General features: G+C 50.1%; 1 protein-coding gene across 1 annotated transcript in view; it reads right to left on the minus strand.

The window, feature by feature from the left end:
* The window catches only part of msi2b (musashi RNA-binding protein 2b), a 621,264-nt gene that overhangs the window by 250,042 nt on the left and 348,028 nt on the right, over positions 1–23,194 (minus strand). The window contains exon 10 of the mRNA XM_070856987.1: positions 13,643–13,663. Within this exon, the coding sequence (XP_070713088.1) occupies positions 13,643–13,663 (21 nt within the window). The remainder of the gene's footprint in view (positions 1–13,642; positions 13,664–23,194) is intronic.

Here is a 23,194-nt window from a genome sequence, read left to right on the forward strand (position 1 = left end):
CTGCAAGAGACAGCTATGCAGTGTCCAGATGAGGACTGAGTCTCTCTCGCGCACGCCTTTGACGGAGAGCTCTAATGGTGAAGAGACTGCACCTATTCTGTCAAGATGATAAACAAGGATTGGAAATGGGGTGAAAAAGTCAAGGCTGCTCAACTAAAACCAGATTTCTCGTCTCAGATAAAGAAACTAAAACAGCCAAACTGCTGCCTTTTTGATGCCTTTCGACAACGCAGTTCTAATTTTAATTTCCGTGCCGACTGTCGTCAGCTATACAACAACAACTTGCATTTATATAGCGTCTTCAACACCGTAAAAATGTCCCACGGTGCTTCACAGCAAGGTAATCAGACAACAGTTGACACTGAGCCACAGAGATATTAGTACAGGTTGCTCGAATGTTTCTTACATTACAACAGTGACAACTGCATTTCATTGGTTATAAAGCCCTTTGGCAAGTTCGGAGGTCATGAAAGGTTGCTATAGAAATGCAACTCTTTCGTTCAACGAGGTAGGTTTTAAGGAGGAGAGGGAGGGAGGTGGGAGATGTTTAAGGAGTCCCCAGAGCTTAGGACCCAGGCACGGCCGCCAACGTTGGATTAAAATTGGGGATGCGCAAGAGATGCTACGGACCAAATACTGGTGGCCACGACAGTCAACTTTAGAAGCCAAAAAATAAATTGGTCAGAGCGAAAGAAATGCTCTGCTGATGTTTTGATTAATATTTCCAGATTAAAGAATATAATTCTCCTCTCTTTTGTCATAGGGATCTGCTTTAACAAAGCAGAAATCTATTCCCGCTCCCCTCGAAGAAAATGATCGTCCACTGCACCCTGATCCAATACTGCCTCCCTGCAGACTAACACGAGTGTTGGTGAGGCCGACTCGGACACTGCTGGACCAGGGAAAAATGGAAAGGAGCAGGCTTTCACCTGGTCAACTTATTTTTAAGGGACTGGGTGGTAAATTGAAAAAGAATCTACAGGATGCACTGCAAATTCAGCAGCACCTCCCAAACCCACGACCTCTACCCCCTAGAAGGCCAAGGGCAGCAGGCGCATGGGTACACCACCACCTCCACGTTCCCCTCCCAGTCACACAACCATCCTAACCTGGAAATATATCGGCCGTTCCTCCATCGTCGCTGGGTCAAAATCCTGGAACTCCCTCCCTAACAGCACTGTGGGAGCACCTTCACCACACGGACTGCAGCGGTTCACCATCACTTTCTCGAGGGCGATTAGGGATGGGTGATAAATGCTGGCATTTGCCACATCCCAAGAACAAATAAAAAAATTGCTTTAAACACGAGGGCAGAAGTGGGACCCACAATGTTAGTTTTCTGATCACAGGACGAATGATGGCTGAGGCAGACAGCAACAGGGGAATCATTCTGCTATTTATGTTTTTAAAAAAAAGAACTTTCACCTTCGGACAGAACTGCTGTGGAATCCCTAGCCCTCCCATGGGGCAGATGCCAAGAGCTTGTGTGAATGGGAACCTGTTAAGCGACGCCTCGATTTCAAAATTCTTATCCTTGTTTTCAAATCCCTCCATGGCCCTCGCCCCCTCCCTATCTCTGTAATCTCCTCCAGCCCCACAACACCCCCCACCCAGAGATGTCTGCGCTCCTCTAATTCTGCCCTCTTGAGCATCCCTGATAATCGCTCCACCATCGGTGGCCGTGCCTTCTGTTGCCTGGGCCCCAAGCTCTGAAACTCCCTCCCTAAACCTCTCCGCCTCTCTACCCCTCTTTCCTCCTTCAAGACGCTCCTTAAAACCTACCTCTCTGACCAAGCTTTTGGTCACCAGCCCTAATTTCTTCTTATGTGGCTTGGTGTCAAATTTTTTGTTCCATAATACTCCTGTGAAGTGCCTTGGGACGTTTCACTATGTTAAAGGCGCTATATAAATGCAAGTTGTTGCTGAAATAGTTTCTCTCTATCTACCTGATTCAACCCTTTCTCATTTTAAACACCTCAATTAGATACTCCAGGGAATACAAGCCTAGTCTATGCAATATGTCCTCATAATTAAATTCTTTTAGCCCCGGTATCATCCTGGTGAAGGTGCACTGCACCCACTCCAAGATCAATCTATCCTTCCTGGAGGTGTGATGCTCAGAACTGAACGCGGTACTCCACATGGGGTCTGACCAAGGCCAAAGACGACATTGTCAAACATTGGGCCCATTACAACATAACGAGATTCTGGTGTAGAATCTCCGATTCTTGTGTGTTATGCCACAGAGAGCCTTTAGGGTTCCTTCCCACCCCACCTCACCTTAGGGGCGCTGGCTCTTTGCTGGGGTACGGTCGATGAGCAGCCACCCCATCAAGTGTCAACCGGGACAGAATGCCACAGCGCTATTCCACCGAGGTAAGCATCACACCCAAGCCCAATCCTGTCCTTTTATTGGCATTAAGCTTTCACTTTCCAGCACAGGTGGCGGGGTCGGGGGTCACTGGATAATGATTGGAGACAGAAGCCCCAGGATGAATTTCCACCTCCCCACCCCAACCAGACTGGAAATGCTGTGACCATTTGTACTGCCCACGGCATAGAAATATAGAAAATAGGTGCAGGAGTAGGCCATTTCGGCCCTTCGAGCCTGCACCGCCATTCAATGAGTTCATGGCTGAACATGCAACTTCAATCCCCCATTCCTGCTTTCTCGCCATACCCCTTGATCCCCCTAGTAGTAAGGACTACATCTAACTCCTTTTTGAATATATTTGGTGAATTGGCCTCAACAACTTTCTGTGGTAGAGAATTCCACAGGTTCACCACTCTCTGGGTGAAGAAGTTCTTCCTCATCTCGGTCCTAAATGGCTTACCCCTTATCCTTAGACTGTGACCCCTGGTTCTGGACTGCCCCAACATTGGGAACATTCTTCCTGCATCTAAACCCGTCAGAATTTTAAACGTTTCTATGAGGTCCCCTCTCATTCTTCTGAACTCCAGTGAATACAAGCCCAGTTGATCCAGTCTTTCTTGATATGTCAGTCCTGCCATCCCGGGAATCAGTCTGGTGAACCTTCGCTGCACTCCCTCAATAGCAAGAATGTCCTTCCTCAGGTTAGGAGACCAAAACTGTACACAATACTCCATAGAGCAGCTAACTCCACATGGGCCAGGGATCAAATCAGAGACCTTTCTGGTTGCACTGGCTCAGTACCACACAGTGCTCCCCACCCCCACCAACCAAGCTTCCGGTGGCCTGTCACTTTAATTTTCCACTCCACTCCCAATCTGACCTCAGTCTCTTACACTGTTCCAACGAAGCTCAACGAAGATCAGGAAGGCCAATAGTATCTTGGCGTTTATTGCAAAGGGGATAGAGTATAAAAGCAGGGAAGTCTTGCTACAGCTATACAGGGTATTGGTGAGGACACACCTGGAATACTGCGTGCAGTTTTGGTTTCCATATTTACAAAAGGATATACTTGCTTTGGAGGCAGTTCAGAGAAGGTTCACTAGGTTGATTCCGGAGATGAGGGGGTTGACTTATGAGGAAAGGTTGAGTAAGTTGGGCCTCTACTCATTGGAATTCAGAAGAAAGAGAGGTGATCTTATCAAAACGTATAAGATTATGAGGGGGCTTGACAAGGTGGATGCAGAGAAGATGTTTCCACTGATGGGGGAATCTAGAACGAGGGGGCATAATCTTAGAATAAGGGGCTGCCCATTTAAAACAGAGATGAGGAGAAATTTCTTCTCTCAGAGGGTTTAAATCTGTGGAATTCGCTGCCTCAGAGAGCTATGGAAGCTGGGACATTGAATAAATTTAAGACAAAAATAGAGAGTTTCTTAAACAATAAGGGGATAAGGGGTTATGGGGAGCGGGCAGGGAAGTGGAACTGAGTCCATGATCAGATCAGCCATGATCGTATTGAATGGCGGAGCAGACTCGAGGGGCCGTATGGCCTACTCCTGCTCCTATTTCTTATGTTCTTATGAACAGCACCTGATCTTTCGATTACGCACTTTACAGCCTTCTGGCACAACATTGAGGTGAACAATTTCGGACCATAACCTCTGCCCCCATTTCTTTCGGAAGGCAGCTGATGATGATTCTACCATTCCCATTTACACCTCCTCGAGACCCAGCTTTGGTTTCTTCACTTGTCCCTTTTCCATCTCCATTTGCTTTGTACCATCCCTTTTGTTTCTCAATCACTCCTGCCTTCCACCCTGTCACAGACCTCCCCTTTTATTCCTTGCTCCCCTCCCCCCTTTCCACGCCCCTGCTTAAAACCTGTTACCTCTCTAACCTGTTCCACTTCTGACAAAGGGTCACAGACCATGAATCGTTAACTCTATTCCTCGCTCCGCAGATGCTGCCCGGCCTGCTAAGTGTTTCCAGCATGGTCGGTTTTTATTTCAGATTTCCAGCATCCGCAGTATTTAAGCTTGGTGAAAAATAGGTCTGCTGGAATTGGCCATGAGCTGTACCGCACATGCTGCAGTTACCTAGTGAGCCACTGGGGGAGCTATGCCCCCACCTGAAGACCTGAAGGAGGGGGAGAATGAACTCACCTCTGCACTGAGAGTCAGGCTTTTCAATGGCCACACATGTCCCATGTAATACTAGACCTGCGCGTGGCATGAATGGGGTGCACACTGGTGAAAATATAACTCCCATCAAGCAGTTTAGTATAATGCCACTGCGCACTCACAGGCCACTAGATGGAGTCTGGTGCCAGTTTAAAAATATGTATACATATTTAAAAATAATACCTAAAAAATATAAGCCTGCGCCTGGAAAGTTGTGCACACAGGCTGAGGGACCAATGTGCAGGGAGACGAGAATTACTGGTGACGCAGGACAGTGACTCACTGTTGTAGCACACACACGTCACCCTGTAGCACTGCATCCCATTCCCCACTCTCCCCTCACCTCTCATAGAAACATGGAAAATAGATGCAGGAGTAGGCCATTCAGCCCTTCGAGCCTGCCCCAATATCATGCAACTTCAGTACCCCATTCCTGCTTTCTCTCCATACCCCTTGACCCCTTTAGCCGTAAGGGCCATATCTAACTCCCTCTTGAATATATCCAACGAACTGGCCTCAACAAGTTTCTGTGGTAGAGAATTCCACAGGTTCACCACTCCCTGGGTGAAGAAGTTTCTCCTCATCTCGGTCCTAAATGGCTTACCCCTTATCCTTAGACTGTGACCCCTGGTTCTGGACTTCCCTAACATCAGGAACATTCTTCCTGCATCTAATCTGTCCAATCCCGTCAGAATGTTATATGTTTCTATGAGATCCCCTCTCATTCTTCTAAACTCCAGTGAATATAAGCCTAGTCGATCCAGTCTTTCTTCATATGTCAGCCCTGCCATCCCGGGAATCAGTCTGGTGAACCTTTGCTGCACTCCCTCAATAGCAAGAACATCCTTCCTCAGCTCCAACCCTCTGATAATAAACAGTCCTGCACGTGTGTGTGTGTGTGGGGGGGGGGGGGCGAGAAACAGCCTGGATATAAAATCTCTCCTCCCACCCCCCTCCTCTCCCGCCACATTCACCTTGGCGCAGCAAGCTCGGCCTGCTGTAAACGGAGATTATTTTAGCACCCGACACCGAAAGCTGGGGGTGTGACTTACGGAGGCCGGACTGCAGCGGTGCGGCACCACAGGAAAGCCTGCAGAACATAACGGTGGCAGTATAGCCTCTGTCGCTGGCTGGCAGTTGTGTTGCTGGATTGCCAAACCCGCGTGTGACTGCAGCCAGAATCACACAGTAGGCTGCACTTGCCCCACGACAAAAAAAAATCAGGAGATGGTGAAAGAATTCAAGGGCCGCAGCCGATGGCCTGGTATCTCACTTAGATTATCCACATCGCAGTTACAGCACAGAAACAGGCCATTCAGCCCAACAGGTCTGTGGTATTTATGCTCCACACATGCCGACACCTGTCCTACTTTAGAGAGTGTCAGCCAGTGGTTCAGTGGGCAGCACCATTTGTGGCAGAAGTGTGGCGAGAGATCGTGGCAGAGGTGCAGCAAATGAGGGTACGGGTCGCAGACGAGGGCCCAGGGGCAGCACGGGCCCAGCCCGCACTGCGATATGTGCGCCCACTAGGTCCGTGCAGCAGAGCTGGTCTCCAGTCGTCTTGGTTAACCTTTGCCACTGGACCAAGACCTAGCTCTGTCAAGCCCGTGTGGTGGCTGGTGTGCAACGGTCACCCCACGTTAAAAAAATCCACGCACAGGCATCTTCCACCCTTCAACATGTAGTTCAGGACCTGGAATGTTAGGTCCCTCATTGAAACATCTGCGAACTCATCCCTTTTGGTGTGGAAGCAAGTCATCCTCGTTCGAGGGACTGCCTCTGATGATGGGTAGCACCCTCGCCTCTGAGTCAGAAGGTCCCGTGGGTTTAAGTCCCACTGCAGGGACTTGAGCTGCAGGCACTGTTTCGAAGATGAGCAGAGGAGTTATCCCCGGTGTCCTGGCCAATATTTATCCTTCAATCAACATCACTAAAAAAACAGATTATCTGGGTCATTATCACATTGCTGTTTGTGGGAGCATGCTGTGTGCAAATTGGCTGCCGCGTTTCCCACATTACAACAGTGACTACACTTCAAAAAGTACTTCAGTGGCTGTAAAGCGCTTTGGGACATCCGGTGGTCATGAAAGGCGCTATATAAATGCAAGATTTTCTTTTACTTCATCTCACCCCATCAGCATATCCCTCTATTCCCTTCTCCCTCATGTGTTTATCCAGCTTCCCCTTAAATGCATCGATACTATTCGCCTCAACCCCTCCCTGTGGCAGCGAGTTCCACATTCTCACCACTCTCTGGGTGAAGACGTTTTTCCTGAATTCCCTACTGGGTTTATTGGTGACTCTCTTATTTATGGCTGCTAGTTTAGGACTCCCCCACAAATGGAAACATTTTCTCCATGTCGACCCTATCAAACCCCTTCGGTATGTTAAAGGCTTCATCCAGGTCACCTCTCGGCCTTCTCGTTTCGATAGCAAGGCACCCCAGCATGTTCAGCCTTTCCTTATGGTTCTAGCCTCTCAGTCCTGAGATCATCCTTGTGAATCATTTTTGTGCCACCACCAGTGCCTCTCCATCCTTGTTCTGTAATATGGAGATCCAGAGGTGATCACCACTTCATCAATCGTGGGAAACCTGATGCACAGCTCACTCCTTTATAGAGCATCTCCTCTCAAAGACACACGGGCAGGGCGCGATATATATCATCATCATCATCATCATAGTAGACTCACTTCCACTCTTAGCATGAGTCCTTAGGTGGCTGAACAGTCCAATACGAGAACCACAGTCCCTGTCACAGGTGGGACAGACAGTGGTTGAGGGAAAGGGTGGGTGGAACTGGTTTGCCGCACGCTCCTTCCGCTGCCTGCGCTTGATTTCTGCATGTTCTCGGCGACGAGACTCGAGGAGCTCAGCGCCCTCCCGGATGCACTTCCTCCAATTAGGGCGGTCTATGGCCAAGGACTCCCAGGAGTCAGTGGGAATGTTGCATTTTATCAAGGAGACTTTGAGGGGGTCCTTGTAATGTTTCCTCTGCCCACCTGGGGCTCGCTTGCCGTGTAGGAGTTCCGAGTAGAGCGCTTGCTTTGAGAGTCTCGTGTCTGGCATGCGAACAATGTGGCCTGCCCAGCGAAGCTGAGCGAGTGTGGTCAGTGCTTCAATGCTGGGGATGTTAGCCTGGACGAGGATGCTAATGTTGGTGTGTCTGTCCGCCCAGGGGATTTACATAGAAACATAGAAAATAGGTGCAGGAGTAGGCCATTCGGCCCTTCGAGCCTGCACCGCCATTCAATGAGTTCATGAATGAACATGCAACTTCAGTACCCCATTTGTAGGATCTTGCGGAGACATCGTTGGTGGTATTTCTCCAGCGACTTGAGGTGTCTACTGTACATGGTCCACGTCTCTGAGCCATGTAGGAGGCGGGTATTACTACAGCCCTGTAGACCATGAACTTGGTGACAGTTTTGAGGGCCTGGTCTTCAAACACTCTTTTCGTCAGGCGACCGAAGGCTGCACTGGTGCACTGGAGGCGGTGTTGGATCTCGTTGTCAAAGCCTGCTCTTGTCCAGACTGGGGTCAAGCAGGGCTGCGTCATCGCCCCGACCCTCTTCTCAATCTTCCTCGTTGCCAAGCTCCACCTCACAGTTGACAAGCTCCCCGCTGGAGTGGAACTAAACTACAGAACCAGTGGGAAGCTGTTCAACCTTCGCCATCTCCAGGCCAGGTCCAAGACCATCCCAACCTCCGTCGTCGAACGACAGTACGCGGACGATGCCTGCGTCTGTGCACACACAGAGGCTGAGCTCCAGGACATAGTCGACATATTTACTGAGGCGTATGAAAGCATGGGCCTTACGCTAAACATCCGTAAGACAAAGGTCCTCCACCAACCTGTCCTCACCGCACAGCACTGCCCCCCAGATTCCCGGGATGGTGGGACTGACCTATCAAGAAAGACTTGATCAACTGGGCTTGTATTCACTGGAGTTCAGAAGAGTGAGAGGGGACCTCATAGAAACGTTTAAAATTCTGACGGGTTTGGACAGGTTGGATGCAGGAAGAATGTTCCCAATGTTGGGGAAGTCCAGAACCAGGGGTCACAGTCTAAGGATAAGGGGTAAGCCATTTAGGAGCGAGATGAGGAGAAACTTCTTCACCCAGAGAGTGGTGAACCTGTGGAATTCTCTACCACAGAAAGTAGTTGAGGCCAATTCACTAAATATATTCAAAAGGGAGTTAGATGAAGTCCTTACTACCCGGGGGATCAAGGGGTATGGCGTGAAAGCAGGAAGTGGGTACTGAAGTTTCATGTTCAGCCATGAACTCATTGAATGGCGGTGCAGGCTAGAAGGGCTGAATGGCCTGCTCCTGCACCTATTTTCTATGTTTCTATGTCACCAAGATCCACGGCGCGGCCCTGGACACCGTGGACCATTTCCCATACCTCGGGAGCCTCCTATATATAATATATAATATATATACACACACACGCACGCACACACACAGGTACAATGTCTCAAATCTGGCTGTCCGAAAATCGCAATTGTCTGAAAACCGGACATTTGAGAAAATCCCATTTGACATTCAGTAAAAAATAAAACCCGGAATTATTGTCCAAAACACCGGCAGGACGGTCTAGTCATCGGCTTCGTCGCTATGTTTTAAATGCCGTGCGATCGGTCCGAGCCTTGGCGAAGGGAAGAGGTGACCGTAGAGAAATGCATATTATTTTATCCTTATATTCACCGTACCATAATACAGGTGCAGCGTCCCAAATCCGGAATTATGAAAAACGGACATTTTGGCGAGGAGCGGAGGATCTGCGGGCGGCGAGGTCCGAAATCCGGCAAGATATAAAATCCGGCACGGATTCGGTCCGCGGCGAGGTCCGAAGTCCGGCAAAACCCGGCGCGGATTCGGTCCCGAGGATTCTGGATTTCGCACGTGTGGTACCTGTGGACTTTTATTCTACTTTGCGTGTTTCTGGTTTCTCTTAGGCATTCAAATAAGCCTAAGATAGGCCGGCTGATTTTATTGATTTTCTTGTCCGAAATCCGGAACAATCCGAGAACCGGCACGGTCTCAGCCCCGAGGTTGCCGGATTCGAGGCGCTGGACCCTGGAGGCTACTTCAGCAATGAGCCGGTGTCTGGGCATAAAAAAACAGCCATGGCTTTACCCTGGCAGCCAGCGAGACAGTTTGGGCTCTCGCTGGCTACTGTTGATAAAACGTTCTTCCAATTCCACCCAGGGACACAACAGAGTGCTTGCTTGTTGTGTTGCTGTTTATTTAGTGGGTTATTAGGCAGGGATGGGAATGCTGAAGAGGCGCAGTAGATTTCATGGAGCATCTGTCCCGTGCCTTGCTCTGCTGATGTTGCTGTGCTCCAAGCCAGGATTCCAGCATCGAGTGTTTGTTCTCTTGTAGTTCTGAGGTTGAGTCAGATAAAAAAAACATCTTATTTGCTGAATGAAATAGTTATAAAGGCACACCAGCTCACGCTCCCCTGAACACAAGTGTCTAAAACAGGTCTGAGGGGGTGTGTTGTACATGACCAGTGTGGATACACCGGGTATACAACAACAACAACAACTTGTATTTATATAGCACCTTTAACGTAGTAAAACGTCCCAAGGCGCTTCACAGGAGTACTGAAACATAAAATTTGACACCAAGCCACATAAGGAGAAATTAGGGCAGGTGACCAAAAGCTTGGTCAAAGAAGTATGTTTTAAGGAACATCTGAAGAGTTGGAGTGGTTTCAGGACGGAATTCCAGAGTTTAGGGCCTAAACAGGTAAAAGGCATGGCCGCCGATAGTGGAGCCAATACTGAGCGAGTGCTGCATTGTGGAGAAGAAACAGCTTCTGGATTTACAGGAGAAACGCGGCAGCCAATTTGCGCACAGCAAGCTCCCACAAACAGCAATGTGATAATGACCAGATTATGTTTTTTTGTTATGTTGATTGAGAGATAAATACTGGCCCCAGGACACCGGGGATAACTCCCCTGCTCTTCCTCAAAATAGTGCCGTGGGATGTTTTACGTGCACCTGGGAGGGCAGACGGGGCCTCGGTTTAACGTCTCATCTGAAAGACAGCACCTCCAACAATGCAGCGCTCCCTCAGCACTGCACTGGAGTGTCAGCCTGGATTTATGTGCTCGTCTCTGGAGTGGGACTCGAACCCACGACCTTCTGACTCAGAGGCGAGGGTGCTGCCCACTGAGCCACAGCTGACACTGACAGGAAGGAGAATGCATAGGCCCAATGTTGCTCTCCGTGTCACAAAGGCATGATGTCGCCCAACACACTCGACATAACTTAGAGCGGCTTCAGAACAGGCTTTTGCCCCCAGGCTATAGTGCTTAACTCTAATCTGAACTGGCACTTTGTCACTGAGTCACAGGAAGAGAATGTAAATAACTGAAAGTAAGAGACTGCAGGAAGTATTTTGGGGACATTTATTGAAAGAGGTCATTTTGCAGCGAGATTTTTCAACCAAGAGTGGTCACAGCTCCCACAACGACGACAATTTGCATTTCTATAGCGCCTTTAACATAGTGGAACATCCTAAGGTGCTTCGCAGGAGTGCACATCAGACAAAATTTGATACCGGGCCACATAAGAAGCCAAGGTGACCAAAAGCTTGGTCGAAGAGGCAGATTTTAAAGAGGATTTTTAAAGGAGGAGAGGTAGCGAGGCGGTGAGGTTTAGGGAGGGAATTCCAGAGCTTAGGGCCCAGGCAGCTGAAGGCACAGCCACCAATGGTGGAGCGATGGAAATCAGGTTTGAGCAAGAGGCCAGAATTGGAGGAGCGGAGAGATCTCGGAGGGTTGTGGGACTGGAGGAGATTACAGAGATAGGGAGGGGCGAGGCCATGGAGGGATTTGAAAACAAGAATGCGAAATTTTAAAAATTGAGGCGTTGGTTAATGTCGGTCATCGAGCACCGATGGGTGAACAGGACTTCAAAGTCTAAGGGCGGGGGGGGGATAGGCCCAATCAGCTACACTCGGCTTCCCAAATACTAGGTCGCCATCCAAGCTTACAGCGGATTGCGGAAAATTCCCCAATTTGAGCCGCATCCAACTGCCATTGAAAGCGAGCAGGCTACAAAGCAGGGCGAGGACATTCTCCAGGTGACCTGCTCGGGAGGAAGTGGAAGCCTCCCAATAAAGAAAGGTACTTGGACATCTCGCTGTTTGCCAGCTTCGCTCAATTGGCCATCCTCAACGTCAGAAAGTTGCGTTGAATTGAGCCCCTCAGTCGGGGATCTGCTTCATGGGTTCTTTGCTGAAGAATTCACGGCTACACATTTGCTGTAAAGAACTACCCGATCATGTGCTGTTTTCTGTCACCCCGCCCCGCACGGATCAATCGACTGCCACATGTTCAGCATGAGAGCCGACTGCAAACGTGAGCCTCACGGAACCACACAGTAACATACGGCGCAGAAACAGGCCATTCGGCTCGACGGGTCCGTGCCGGTGTTTATGCTCCACACCAGCCTCCTCTCGCTCTCGCCCTCCCTCACCTCAGCCTGGTCACCATAGCCCTCCATTCCTTTCTCCCTCATGTGTTTATCCGGCTCCTCCTTGAATGCTTCTACGCTTTTCGCCTCAACCACTCCCTGTGGCAGCGAGCTCCACAACCTCACCGTTCTCTGGGTAAAGGAAGTTTTGCCTGAATTCCTTCTTGGATTTATCAGTGACTATCTTCTATTCATGACCCCTAGTTTTGAACTCCTCCACAAGCGGAAAAATCTTCTCTACGTCTACCCTATCAAACCCCCTTTCACTATTTTAAAGACTTCTATCAGATCACTGTAGTGTATTTGCTGCGTGGGTTCTTCGCTTAAGAATTCACGGCTACACATTTGCTGTAAAGAACTGGCTGGTTTATGAGCGAAGGTTTAACAATCCCACCAGTTTATCCACCAGTCTCATCGTGGAGAACCTGAACTCAATTAACTGGAGTTTTATTGAGTCTTGTGAACATCACGTGACTGGCCGAGCCACTCACAGTGCACCAGCTCTACAAGCCTCTGAGCATGCTCACCGGTGCGTACATTACACCCTTAACCAAACCCGAGCACAGAATCCAGGCTGACGCAGCACGGATGGAGTTCTGCAATCTGGGAGGAGCCATCTTTTAAAATGAGACATCAAACTGAGGCACCATCTGCTCTGGTGCGTATTAGTGATCTATCGACACAATTTGAAGAGAAAAAAAAAAATAGAGGAGTTTCTGCTGGAAAACCCGCCAGTGCTTTCCCTTCGAACAACGCAACCAAAGAGAAAGGTTAACCAGTAATTCACTCTATTTGGTACATTACTGGTCCAAAATGACGGCTGTATTTAGCCTACGTACCTGGAGTCACGGCACGGCACACTTTGACCCACTGTATGAAGAACTCGGAGATGTTCCGATGATAACAAGATATGAAAGAAAGAAAGACTTAGATTTATATAGCGCCTTTCACGACCACCGGATGTCTCAAAGCGCTTTACAGCCAATGAAGCACTTTTGGAGTGTAGTCACTGTTGTATTGTGGGAAACGCGGCAGCCAATTTGCACACAGCAAGCTCCCACACACAGCAATGTGATAATGGCCAGATAATCTGTTTTCTTGATATGTTGATTGAGGGATAAATATTGTCCAGGGCACCGGGGATCTTCTGCGCTTCTTCGAAATACTGATCTTTTATTTCCACTTGAGAGCGCAGACGGGGCCTCGGTTTAACGTCTCATCCAAAAGACAGCATCTCCGACAGTGCGGCGCTCCCTCAGCACTGTACTGGAGTGTCAGCCGAGATTTTTGTGTGCTCAAGTCCCTGGAGTGTTATTATATTAGAAACGTGAGCATTTCTTTTTATAGACAGCGTCACACTGGATCAAGCAGCATAACGACCCCAGTGGAAGTTGCTACTGAACTAAATGGGGCAAGAGGCTTCTCCACAATGAATGATGTCACTGCCCACGCATTCCCCACCCGCTCGCCTCCCATACTAGGGCTTGGCTGCCAACAATGTTCCCTGTAACCCTGGGGGAAGACTGGGGTGACAGAGGAGCATTTCGCTACACGCAATGGGTAACAGTGGGAGCTGAAGGAAAGGCTGTAACCAACCCAACACTTTAGGGTTAACTTCTCTACAATTATTTTAGTGCAGGCATCAGAGGTTCAACCCCTGACCGAATTGCTGATCCCCTGATAAACAAAGGTTCAATCAGATAAAGAACCTTTATATAAATACCGTGGCCAGTATAGGAGGTTCAGAGGCTGGGTATTCTGCGAAGACTGGCTCACCTCCTGACTCCCCAAAGCCTTTCCACCTTTCTACAAGGCGCAAGTCAGGAGTGTGATGGAATACTCTCCACTTGCCTGGATGAGTACAGCTCCAACAACACTCAAGAAACTCAGCACCATCCAGGACAAAGCAGGCCGTTTGATCGGCACCCCATCCACCACCTTCAACACTCACTCCCTCCACCACCGGCGCACCGTGGCTGCAGTGTATGCCATCTACAAGATGCACTGCAGCAACTCGCCAAGGCTTCTTCGGCAGCACCTCCCAAACCCACGACCTCTACCACCTAGAAGGACAAGGGCATCAGGCGCATGGGAACACCACCACCTCCACGTTCCCCTCCAGGTCACACACCATCCTCCCTCGTCACTGGGTCAAAATCCTGGAACTCCCTCCCTAACAGCACTGTGGGAGCACCTTCACCACACGGACTGCAGCGGTTCAAGAAGGCGGCTCACCACCACCTTCTCAAGGGGCAATTAGGGATGGGCAATAAATGCCGGCCATGTCAGCGACACCCATGTCCTGTGAATGAATAAATAAATATATGCTTATTTGGTAGTGGTTGGGTTCCCGGAATGAAATATCTGCTGAATCCATTCCTGGTGGACACTGGGAATCGTGAACTGTAAACTCTACCTGTCCATGATGGATGGCAGAGGATGGGTTGGGAGTGTGCACTTTCCCGACACCCACTCCCAGTTTGTGCCGGGAGCAAGCGCAGCACAACTTTTGCCCGCTTGATAAATCACAACGGGCATCCTCAATTTACTGTGGAAGTGAAGAATGCTTCCCGAAGTAGCGAAGGACCATTGGTGAGTCAGACTGCCAGAAATAACGCTTTCCTCTTGATAAGCGAAGGGACTAAAGAGCAGGAGGTTGGTGCCTTGGGCTGCAAGTGTGAAGGATGAAGGATGGAAGTTTGTCAATCGAACATTGCAAGTGTTCAAATGTAACAGAGAACGGCTTACCAGCCGCTGCGGTATATAGTTGAGTAGCAGTTGGACGAGGAGTCAGGAGACTGACCGTGTAAGAAGGTGCGGGACATAAAACAAACCGCCAAAGGCAGTGCTGGATGGCCCGCGGAAGGTGATTCCCAAATTAGGGTCGTCACCCCTCCAGGGTTGGCCTGGAGTCACCAGGAATTGAAGGTGAATCTCGTGCACACTGCTACAAGCATCCCACGGAAAAATCATTGAGGCACTAAAAAAAAATGTGCTAATATTCCATTTTCTTTTAAACACTTCTGCTCATTGGTTGCAAAAAATATTGGAGACGGGACAAAAGGCTGTTTGAGTGACAAGCCAAAAATCATCCAATCGGGTAAGGGTGGGTCTTTTGCTTTCTATTTGGGAAGGCGGGGCATCGTGAGGATGGACATGTTGGGTGACCAATGGCGGAACCGTGGGGGTGGGAGGGCCATGTGATGAAACCTTCAGGAATCCGGCCACAGTTGCCAACCCTGTTTTCCCGAGAGCCGAAACCCAGCGGAAGGTGAAACGCTTTCGATATAGCGGTTCAGCCACTGCAAGGGGACTCCGCCCATGGCCCCCTCCCCTCTGACCCCACCCCCCCCTCCGCCCATCCCCCCCCCCCCCTCCGGTACCACTGCCACCCCCCCCACCATCACCTGATGGGCAGGCAGAGGCTCTGCCCCTTGTGAGGCCAAGCCGGATCTCCAAACGTGGGTCTCCGGGCCCCGGCCTTGTCCCGAGCCAGTCGGCTGGATCTCCCGCTGGGACGATGGGCCGGAGCCCTGAGGAACGCCCAGCGAATTCACGACCCCACTGGGCCAATGAAGTAAAGCCAAGGGTTAAAGGCTTGGACCAGCGTGGCGCTCACTGACTGTGCTGCCGTGGGATCCCGCTAATCGAGTCGGATCATGTCGGACAATTTAAGGACCAATTTAGGTTGTGCAAATAAAAAACCCAAGACACAATACCTAAATCCATTATTCCTACAGAAGTATCTCGCAACTGCTTATATTATCTGAAGGCGGTTGTCAGAACATATTACAGTCAGGCTTGCTTCACACAAAAAAAAACACCTCTTCATCCGGCCTGACCAACCTTGCTTTTGTTCCAGCCTCTAGAAGCCATTGAGGCCATTACCTCGAAACACATGAAAACTCAGCAATCAATGGTCCTATTGAAGCAGTGCAGCAACAATCAGTGTAATCACTCCTCACTGACACACACAATGGTTAGCAGGCTATTTGTCAAAGGAGGCCTCTTTCTTTTTTTGGGTCCACTTCATGTTTTTATCAATTATTAAACAGTTTTTTTTTCTCTTTTGGAGAGAATCGAGTTGGACCGATTCCCAGAAGCATCAGCTTCCTGAGCCTAGTTGTTAACTCTTGTCTTTAACCTCCTCGCTTTCACAGGCCGACCCACCGAGGGTTTTTTTTGAAAGAGAAGGTCCTGGAGGACACCACTATCCGGCTGCCTCTCTGTCAACCCGCGAGAGCTTGCTTCTCATCGACTCTTAAATTGTCCCAAATGTCGCCTTTGGAGAAACCGCACCATGTCCCACGACACACGGAGAGAGGAGGGGGGAATCAGAGGAACCCACTCTGCAATATCGGGGTTTGATTTAAGATGGGCCATTCTCTTTGTTGGAGCAGGCGGAGTGCAAAGAGATTCTCACGCAAGTTTTCAGAGTCAGTACACCTTATCAGCGATTCCAAGAAAGTTATTTCTGTATCTTCAGAGTAATGGCACCCATGGCTTGTGAAGTGAATGCCGACGCTCTTGTCTGATTAGATTTGCACCAGCACTTCACATGCCAGATGACATTACAGTCTCAGGCCCTATCTCAGGTTTGCACAGGGGTTTCAGCCGGAACTGGTGGCTCTCTCCTGGAACTGGGCACAAAGAGACAGTACTGGGCGCACTGGGGGTAGGGCGCTGTGGGCGGAGGTATGGGCTTCCGGCCCGTTCTGGAGCTCACTCCATCTACTGGTAGACGTGTGTAACTGCAGGCGCGACCGCGTGCTGCTATATGGTAATGCCCAAATAAGGAGAGCAACACGGCGAGGAGGTTAAATATCACACTGGTCAGTTTCCCGGGGGTTTGCACACAGGGGAGTCTGCAGATGGCGTGTTTTTTTTTAGTGTAACTATTTGTACTGTCAACCCCGCCCCCTGTCAAGCTCTGCCCCGCACCCCCCCCCGTCCCAGCCCCGAATCATTCCCTCCACGTGATGCCGAGAAGCAGGACCTGAGGCCCTGACTCTCTCCCCCTCCCCTCCCCACCCCCTATTCTCTTTCTCTTCCCCCCCCCACCCCCCGATTCTCTTGCCTTCCCCCAGTGGTGGCGAGCAGAGAACAGCGGGGGGGCCAAGAGAGAGAGAGAGAGACTGGGGGAGAGAGAGAGGCTGGGGGAGAGAGAGAGATGGAGAAGGGTGGGGTGGGGGGTGGAGGAGGATCGGAGGGGAGAGAGGGAACTCAGGGAAGACAGATAACATTCTTCCAACCTCCTACAAGGGACATCTTTGGAGTGGATGATGTACAGGTCACGACACTGACACTATTCACATTGACACTATTCACACTGACACTATTCACTGCATACCCAAGAAACCTGTTAACAATCCGCACACAATGCTCCATCTATGGTTGGGGGGAGGGGGGAGGGGGGTGGGGGGAGGGATGTACTTGGACTGGGGTAAGGCCCATGATGTGTTCTGGGGAGCTCTGTCCTCTGTCACTTCAGGAAGGCAAAGTGGAGCGAGTTACAATTTGCAAAGTCAGTGAGACCTTGGGATGAGCGGTTCCAGTTACACATCCCTGTGAAACTTCAGGGGGTGGCTTATCCTCAGAGGGGACCAATCAGAGACAAAGGGTGAAGCGTGGTGGCCATTTTTGCAGTACAAATAAGCATGTCCTTGTTTTTTTCCGTTCCTGGGATGTGGGCGAACAGCTGATATATTTCCAAGTTAGGATGGTGTGTGGCTTGGAGGTGGTGGTGTTCGAATGTGCCTGCTGCCCTTGGCCGAGGTGGTAGAGGTGGCGGGTTTGAGAGGTGGTGTTGAAGAAGCTGTGGCGAGTTGCTGCAGTGGTGGAGGGAGTGAGTGTTTAAGGTGGTGGATGGGGTACCAATCAAGTAGACTGCTTTGTTAGAGGGTGTAAGATAATTGGACCAGCATAGACATATGCAATCAGGGATTTAAAAATAAAATCTCAGCGAGTTGTTGTGATCTGGAATGCGCTGCGGTGGAAGCAGGTTACACGGTAACTTTCAGAAGCGAATTGGATAAATACTTGAAAAGGGAACAAAGTGCAGGGCTATGGGGAAAAAGCAGGGGAGTGGGACTAATTGGGATAGTCCTTCACACACACACACACACACACATACACAAACACACACACAGAAGCATCTTGCCCCCCCCCCCCCCCCCCACACACAGACACACTGTCTAAAGCAATAGGTAGTCCCACGAAAATTCTGCGGAAGGCTTATCAGGACAACTTCCTAGTTCCTCAGGTAAATCATGCCTTCATTCATAAACATAGGGGCAGCCCACAATAGCACAAGAGATCACAAGATAATGGCTGATGAGGGAGTCCATTTGGCCTATCAATGAAGACCCTAAAGTCCACCAATGCAGCATCCAATTGGCTCTTAGGTTTTTGCCACCATTCCATGGGTTGACCACTTTTTGTATGAAGAAGAATTTCCTAATCCCAGTCCTAAAATGTATCTTTTACCCATTTCAGCCCGAGTCCCCTTATCCTATGCTCGTAATTTAATTTAAAGCAATATTCTGGACTTACCGTTCCCAAATCATTAACGCTCTTGTACATCTCTAGAACAACCCATCCTTCTCCAGGGTGAATAGCCCAACTTTCTCCAGTCTCTCCTCATAACTCAGACACTGGGGATTAGTTGTGTGACTCTCTTCTCAATACAATGACAAATTATATTTATATAGCGCCTTTAAGGTGGTGAAATGTCCCAAGGCGCTTCACAGAAACGTAATCAGACCAACGATTTACACCGAGCCACATAAGGAGTTATGAGGACAGGTAGCCAAAAGCTTGGTCAAGGACATGTAGGTGTTTTAAGGAGGAGGGAGAGGTAGAGAGGTTTAGGGAAGGAAACGGGTCTACTTCCTGTAGGACTTCAACAGGTGGGGGCTCTTTTCTCTAGAAAAAAAGACTGAGGGGCGACCTGATAGAGATCTTTAAGGTTATGAAAGGGTTTTGATAGGTTGGACGTAGAGAAGATATTTCCACTTGTGGGCGAGACCAAAACTAGGGGCCATAAATATAACATCGTCACTAATAAATCCAATCAGGAATTCAGGAGAAACCTCTTTCCCCAGAGAGTGGTGAGAATGTGGAACTCACTGCCACAGGGAGTGGTTGAGGTGAATAGTGCATTTAAGGGAAGGCTGGATAAACACACGAGGGAGATGGGAATAGAAGGATATGTTGATGGGGTGAGATGAAGGAGGGTGGGACAAGGCTCGTGTGGAGCAGAAAGACCGGCACAGACCTGTTGGGCCGAATGGCCTGTTTGTGTGCTGTAAATACTTTGTAAAGCAGTGTCTACCCCACCGTGTGGTGGGCACCTGTTCGGCGATCGCCTCAGTCGTCGGGGGAGCGAGGGTGACGCAGAAACCTGCTGCTCACGACAGGAGCAGCAGACCCACAGGCAACGTGCGCGCGCTGAACCGATTCACAGCTGTCTGCCCCTAATTGTAGTAAATTGTACTGTCTTCAGACTTAATTTGCAATAGCATTGCATCACCGCGACATTCAACGCCGGGGTAATCAGTAAATTGATTACTGTAATAACACACAGATCAGCTTTTAAAGAGAAGTGATTGGACAGACCAATAGCTCAAGCTCAAGCGGGGACACACTGAGGCTTCATTAGTGCGGCCCGCACAATCGGCCCCAGCTGTCGCTGCAGCATCATAGAATGTTCCAGAACAGGAGTCGGCCATTCACCCCATCAAGTCTATAACCCAAAGGCGGGCAGCGGAAACGCGACAAGGGCACCCTCAAAGCCTCCCTGGTAAAGTGCGACATCACCACTGACACCTGGGAGACCCTGGCCCAAGGCCGCCCGAGGTGGAGGAAGTGCATCCGGGAGGGCGCCGAGCTCTTCGAGTCTCAACGCAAAGAGCGTGAAGAGGTCAAGCGCAGGCAGCGGAAGGAGCGCGCGGCAAACCAGCCCCACCCACCTCTTCCCCGACGAGTGTCTGTCCCGCCTGTAACAGGGTCTGTGGCTCTCGTATCGGACTGTTCAGCCATCAAAAGAACTCACTTTGGGAGTGGAAGCAAGTCTTCCTCGATTCCGAGGGGCTGCCTATGATGATGATGATCTATAACCCAGAATCGGAGAATGGTTACAGCACAGAAGGAGGCCATTCGGCCCGCGAGCCCGTGCCGGCTCTCTGCAAGAGCACCTCAGTGAGTCCCACTCACCACCACCCTTTCCCCGCAGCCCTGCACATTTTCCCCCCTTGGGTTGTTACTGGTGTCCAGACTGCAGGAATCACCCGAGATGCACCCGACGAGACCTCTCTCCGGGATTCTGTCCGGGGAGCCCAGCGTGAGGAGTGCAACAAGATGTTCGGGGACCTCGGCTCGGATAACCCGGGACTGAGTTCCACACAGCGTCCTCCGGCTCCTGCCCAAGCCGCTGCAGGACCCCCGCCCGGGCCACTGCTCCCGCGGGGGGGGTGGGGGCTCACACCGTGAGGAGACCCCCGCCGCTGATCGAACAAGACCTGCGAACCTAAACTGTGCACAGCATTGCAGCGACAGGACGACTAACCACAGCCGTCACACTATATGTCACATCACTTACAGCAGGCACCTCTGGTGGAGCCCATTGGCTGGGCACCAATCCGTGAAAGAGGTCACAGGAACCAGAATCCTAAACCTCCGAGATACCTGCGCCCCTCCAATTCTGGCCTCTTGCACACCCCCATTTCCATCGCTCCACCATCGGTGGCCGTGCCTTCAGCTGCCCCGGACCCTTAAGCTCTGGAATCCCCTCCCTAAACCTCTCCGCCTCTCTTTCCTCCTTTAAGACACTCCTACCTCTTTGACCCAAGCCTGTCCTAATATCACCCGACGGTGCTCAAATGTCAAATTTTGTCTGATAATGCTCTTGTGAAGCGCCGTGGAGAGAAAGCGGGAAAGGGGTACTGAGGTGAATGTTCAGCCATGATCTGATTGAATGGCGGTGCAGGCTCGAAGGGCCGAATGGCCTGCTCCTGCACCTATTTTCTATGTTTTTGACCATGATAAAGGCGAAGTGTTGTTGTTGCTGCAGTTCTGGTTATTCAGGGAAGAGGTTAATTCGCACACATCACACTGTGAAATCCTGTCTTCCTAACCACAATCTTCCATCAGCTCAGGGGTCACACAAGTGGCCAGCTGGTGCTTGGCTGCAATCAATCCACTAATACTGGATATTAATGATGCAGCTTCATACGGGCGTTCAATACAGGCATGTCTTCAGCCAGAAGGCAAGGTAACCCCCCCCCCACCCCACCCCCCACCAGACTGTGCATTAGTGGGCCATTCGGTTCCTCCATTTCTGATACGAGTAATTGGGAGCATTTCATTTTTTTTTCAGCTGACATTAACTTCTCAAATCGTTGCAACGCCGGAGCTGCTTTATACAACTAAAAGATCCCCTGGCACTCTGAAGAACTAGCTGTGCATAAAACGGCTGCAGCGTTTGCCTACGCGACAATACTGTTTCGCATAAGAACATCAGAAATAGGAGCAGGAGTCGGCCATACGGCCCCTCGAGCCTGCGCCACCATTCAATAAGATCACGGCCGATCATGGACCTCATGAAAGATGCTTTGAGATGCCGCTGAGAAACATAGAAAATAGGCGCAGGAGCAGGCCATACGGCCCCTCGAGCCTGCGCCACCATTCAATAAGATCATGGCTGATCATGCAACTTCAGTACCCCATTCCTGCTTTCTCTCCATACCCCTTGATTCCTTTAGCCGTAACATTAAACATCTAACATTAAACATTAGGAATAGGAGGAGGCGACTCAATTAGATCATGGCTGATCTGTATCTCAGCGCCATTCACCCACCTTAGTTCCCAATCCTCGCTGAACAAAAATCTGTCGATCTCAAGTCCTGAAAATTTCGAGAGACCGGGGCTGAGATGCTTTGTTTAACGGTTCAGCAACATTGGCTCAGAGGTCGTGATGGCGTGGGTTCACTGACACCCACAAATAACTTTCTGGATCGAATGATCACATTATTAACTCAGGCGCTGGGGGTTACTTCCATCTATCCAGACTGTGTTATTCTTTCCTTCGAGCATATATTGACTGCTGTGGTTACCCATTACCTTCTGTTCAGACTCTTTTCACTTCTACAGACTTAACGCAACCAGGCAAACCTCCAGAAGCAGCCACTTGGGAAATTTATTCCCATTAACCTTGACACCAGTACTTAGTGCTTCAGCTTATGAAGGAAAATTTATAACAGTACCCGATGGATGAAATCATTTTCTTCTACAGTTTTCGAAAGACTTGCATTTGTACAATGTATTATTTTTTTTGACCGGTTTGCGTAGATTCCCAGTGTGTTGCTGAGGGAGTGCCGCACTGTCGGAGGTGTTGTCTTTTGGATGAGACGTTAAACCGAGGCCCTGTCTGCTCTCTCAGGCGGGCGTAAAAGATCCCGTGGCACTATTTCGAAAGAAGAGCAGTTATCCCCTGGTGTCCTGGGGCCAATATTTATCCCTCAATCAACATAACAAAAACAGACTATCTGGTCATTGTCACACTGCTGTCTGTGGGAGCTTGCTGTGCGCACACTGACTGCCGCGTTTCCCACCTTACAACAGTGACTACACTGCAAAAGTACTTCATTGGCTGTAAAGCGCTTTTGAGACGCCCGGTGATCGTGAAAGGCGCTATATAAATGCAAGTCTTTCTTTCTTTTAGATTTAAAAAAAAAGAGGTCCCAAAGAGCCACGGTCATTCTGGTGCATCCCGGCCGTCGCTTTGGTGGGAGGAATGCCGGGAGCCGTGCCAAGGGGCCAGCACGCCCCGCAGGTCGTGACCTCACATCGGAGACGCCTCTATGACCTTGCACCCACAAGTCGGCGCCACGAGGGGCGGGGGGAGGGGTAGGGTGTTCCCGCACACTGACCTTCAGTGGGCCCCGGCCTACGGTTGCCGGTGGCGACGACACCTGGTCAGGCATCCTCCCTCCCGGCTCTCAAAGAGCTGCTGGAAACCTTTCTTCCGATCTGATCTTTTGACCCTCATCAATCAATGGCATACTGTCTACCTGTCCCACCCCCAGTTTGGTGCACAGATCCCTCTCGGCTCTGACATACCTTTCTGATGTGAAGAATGCTACATAAATC

The sequence above is a fragment of the Pristiophorus japonicus genome, chromosome 16, assembly GCF_044704955.1.
Source record: "Pristiophorus japonicus isolate sPriJap1 chromosome 16, sPriJap1.hap1, whole genome shotgun sequence".
Lineage (NCBI taxonomy): Eukaryota > Metazoa > Chordata > Chondrichthyes > Pristiophoridae > Pristiophorus > Pristiophorus japonicus.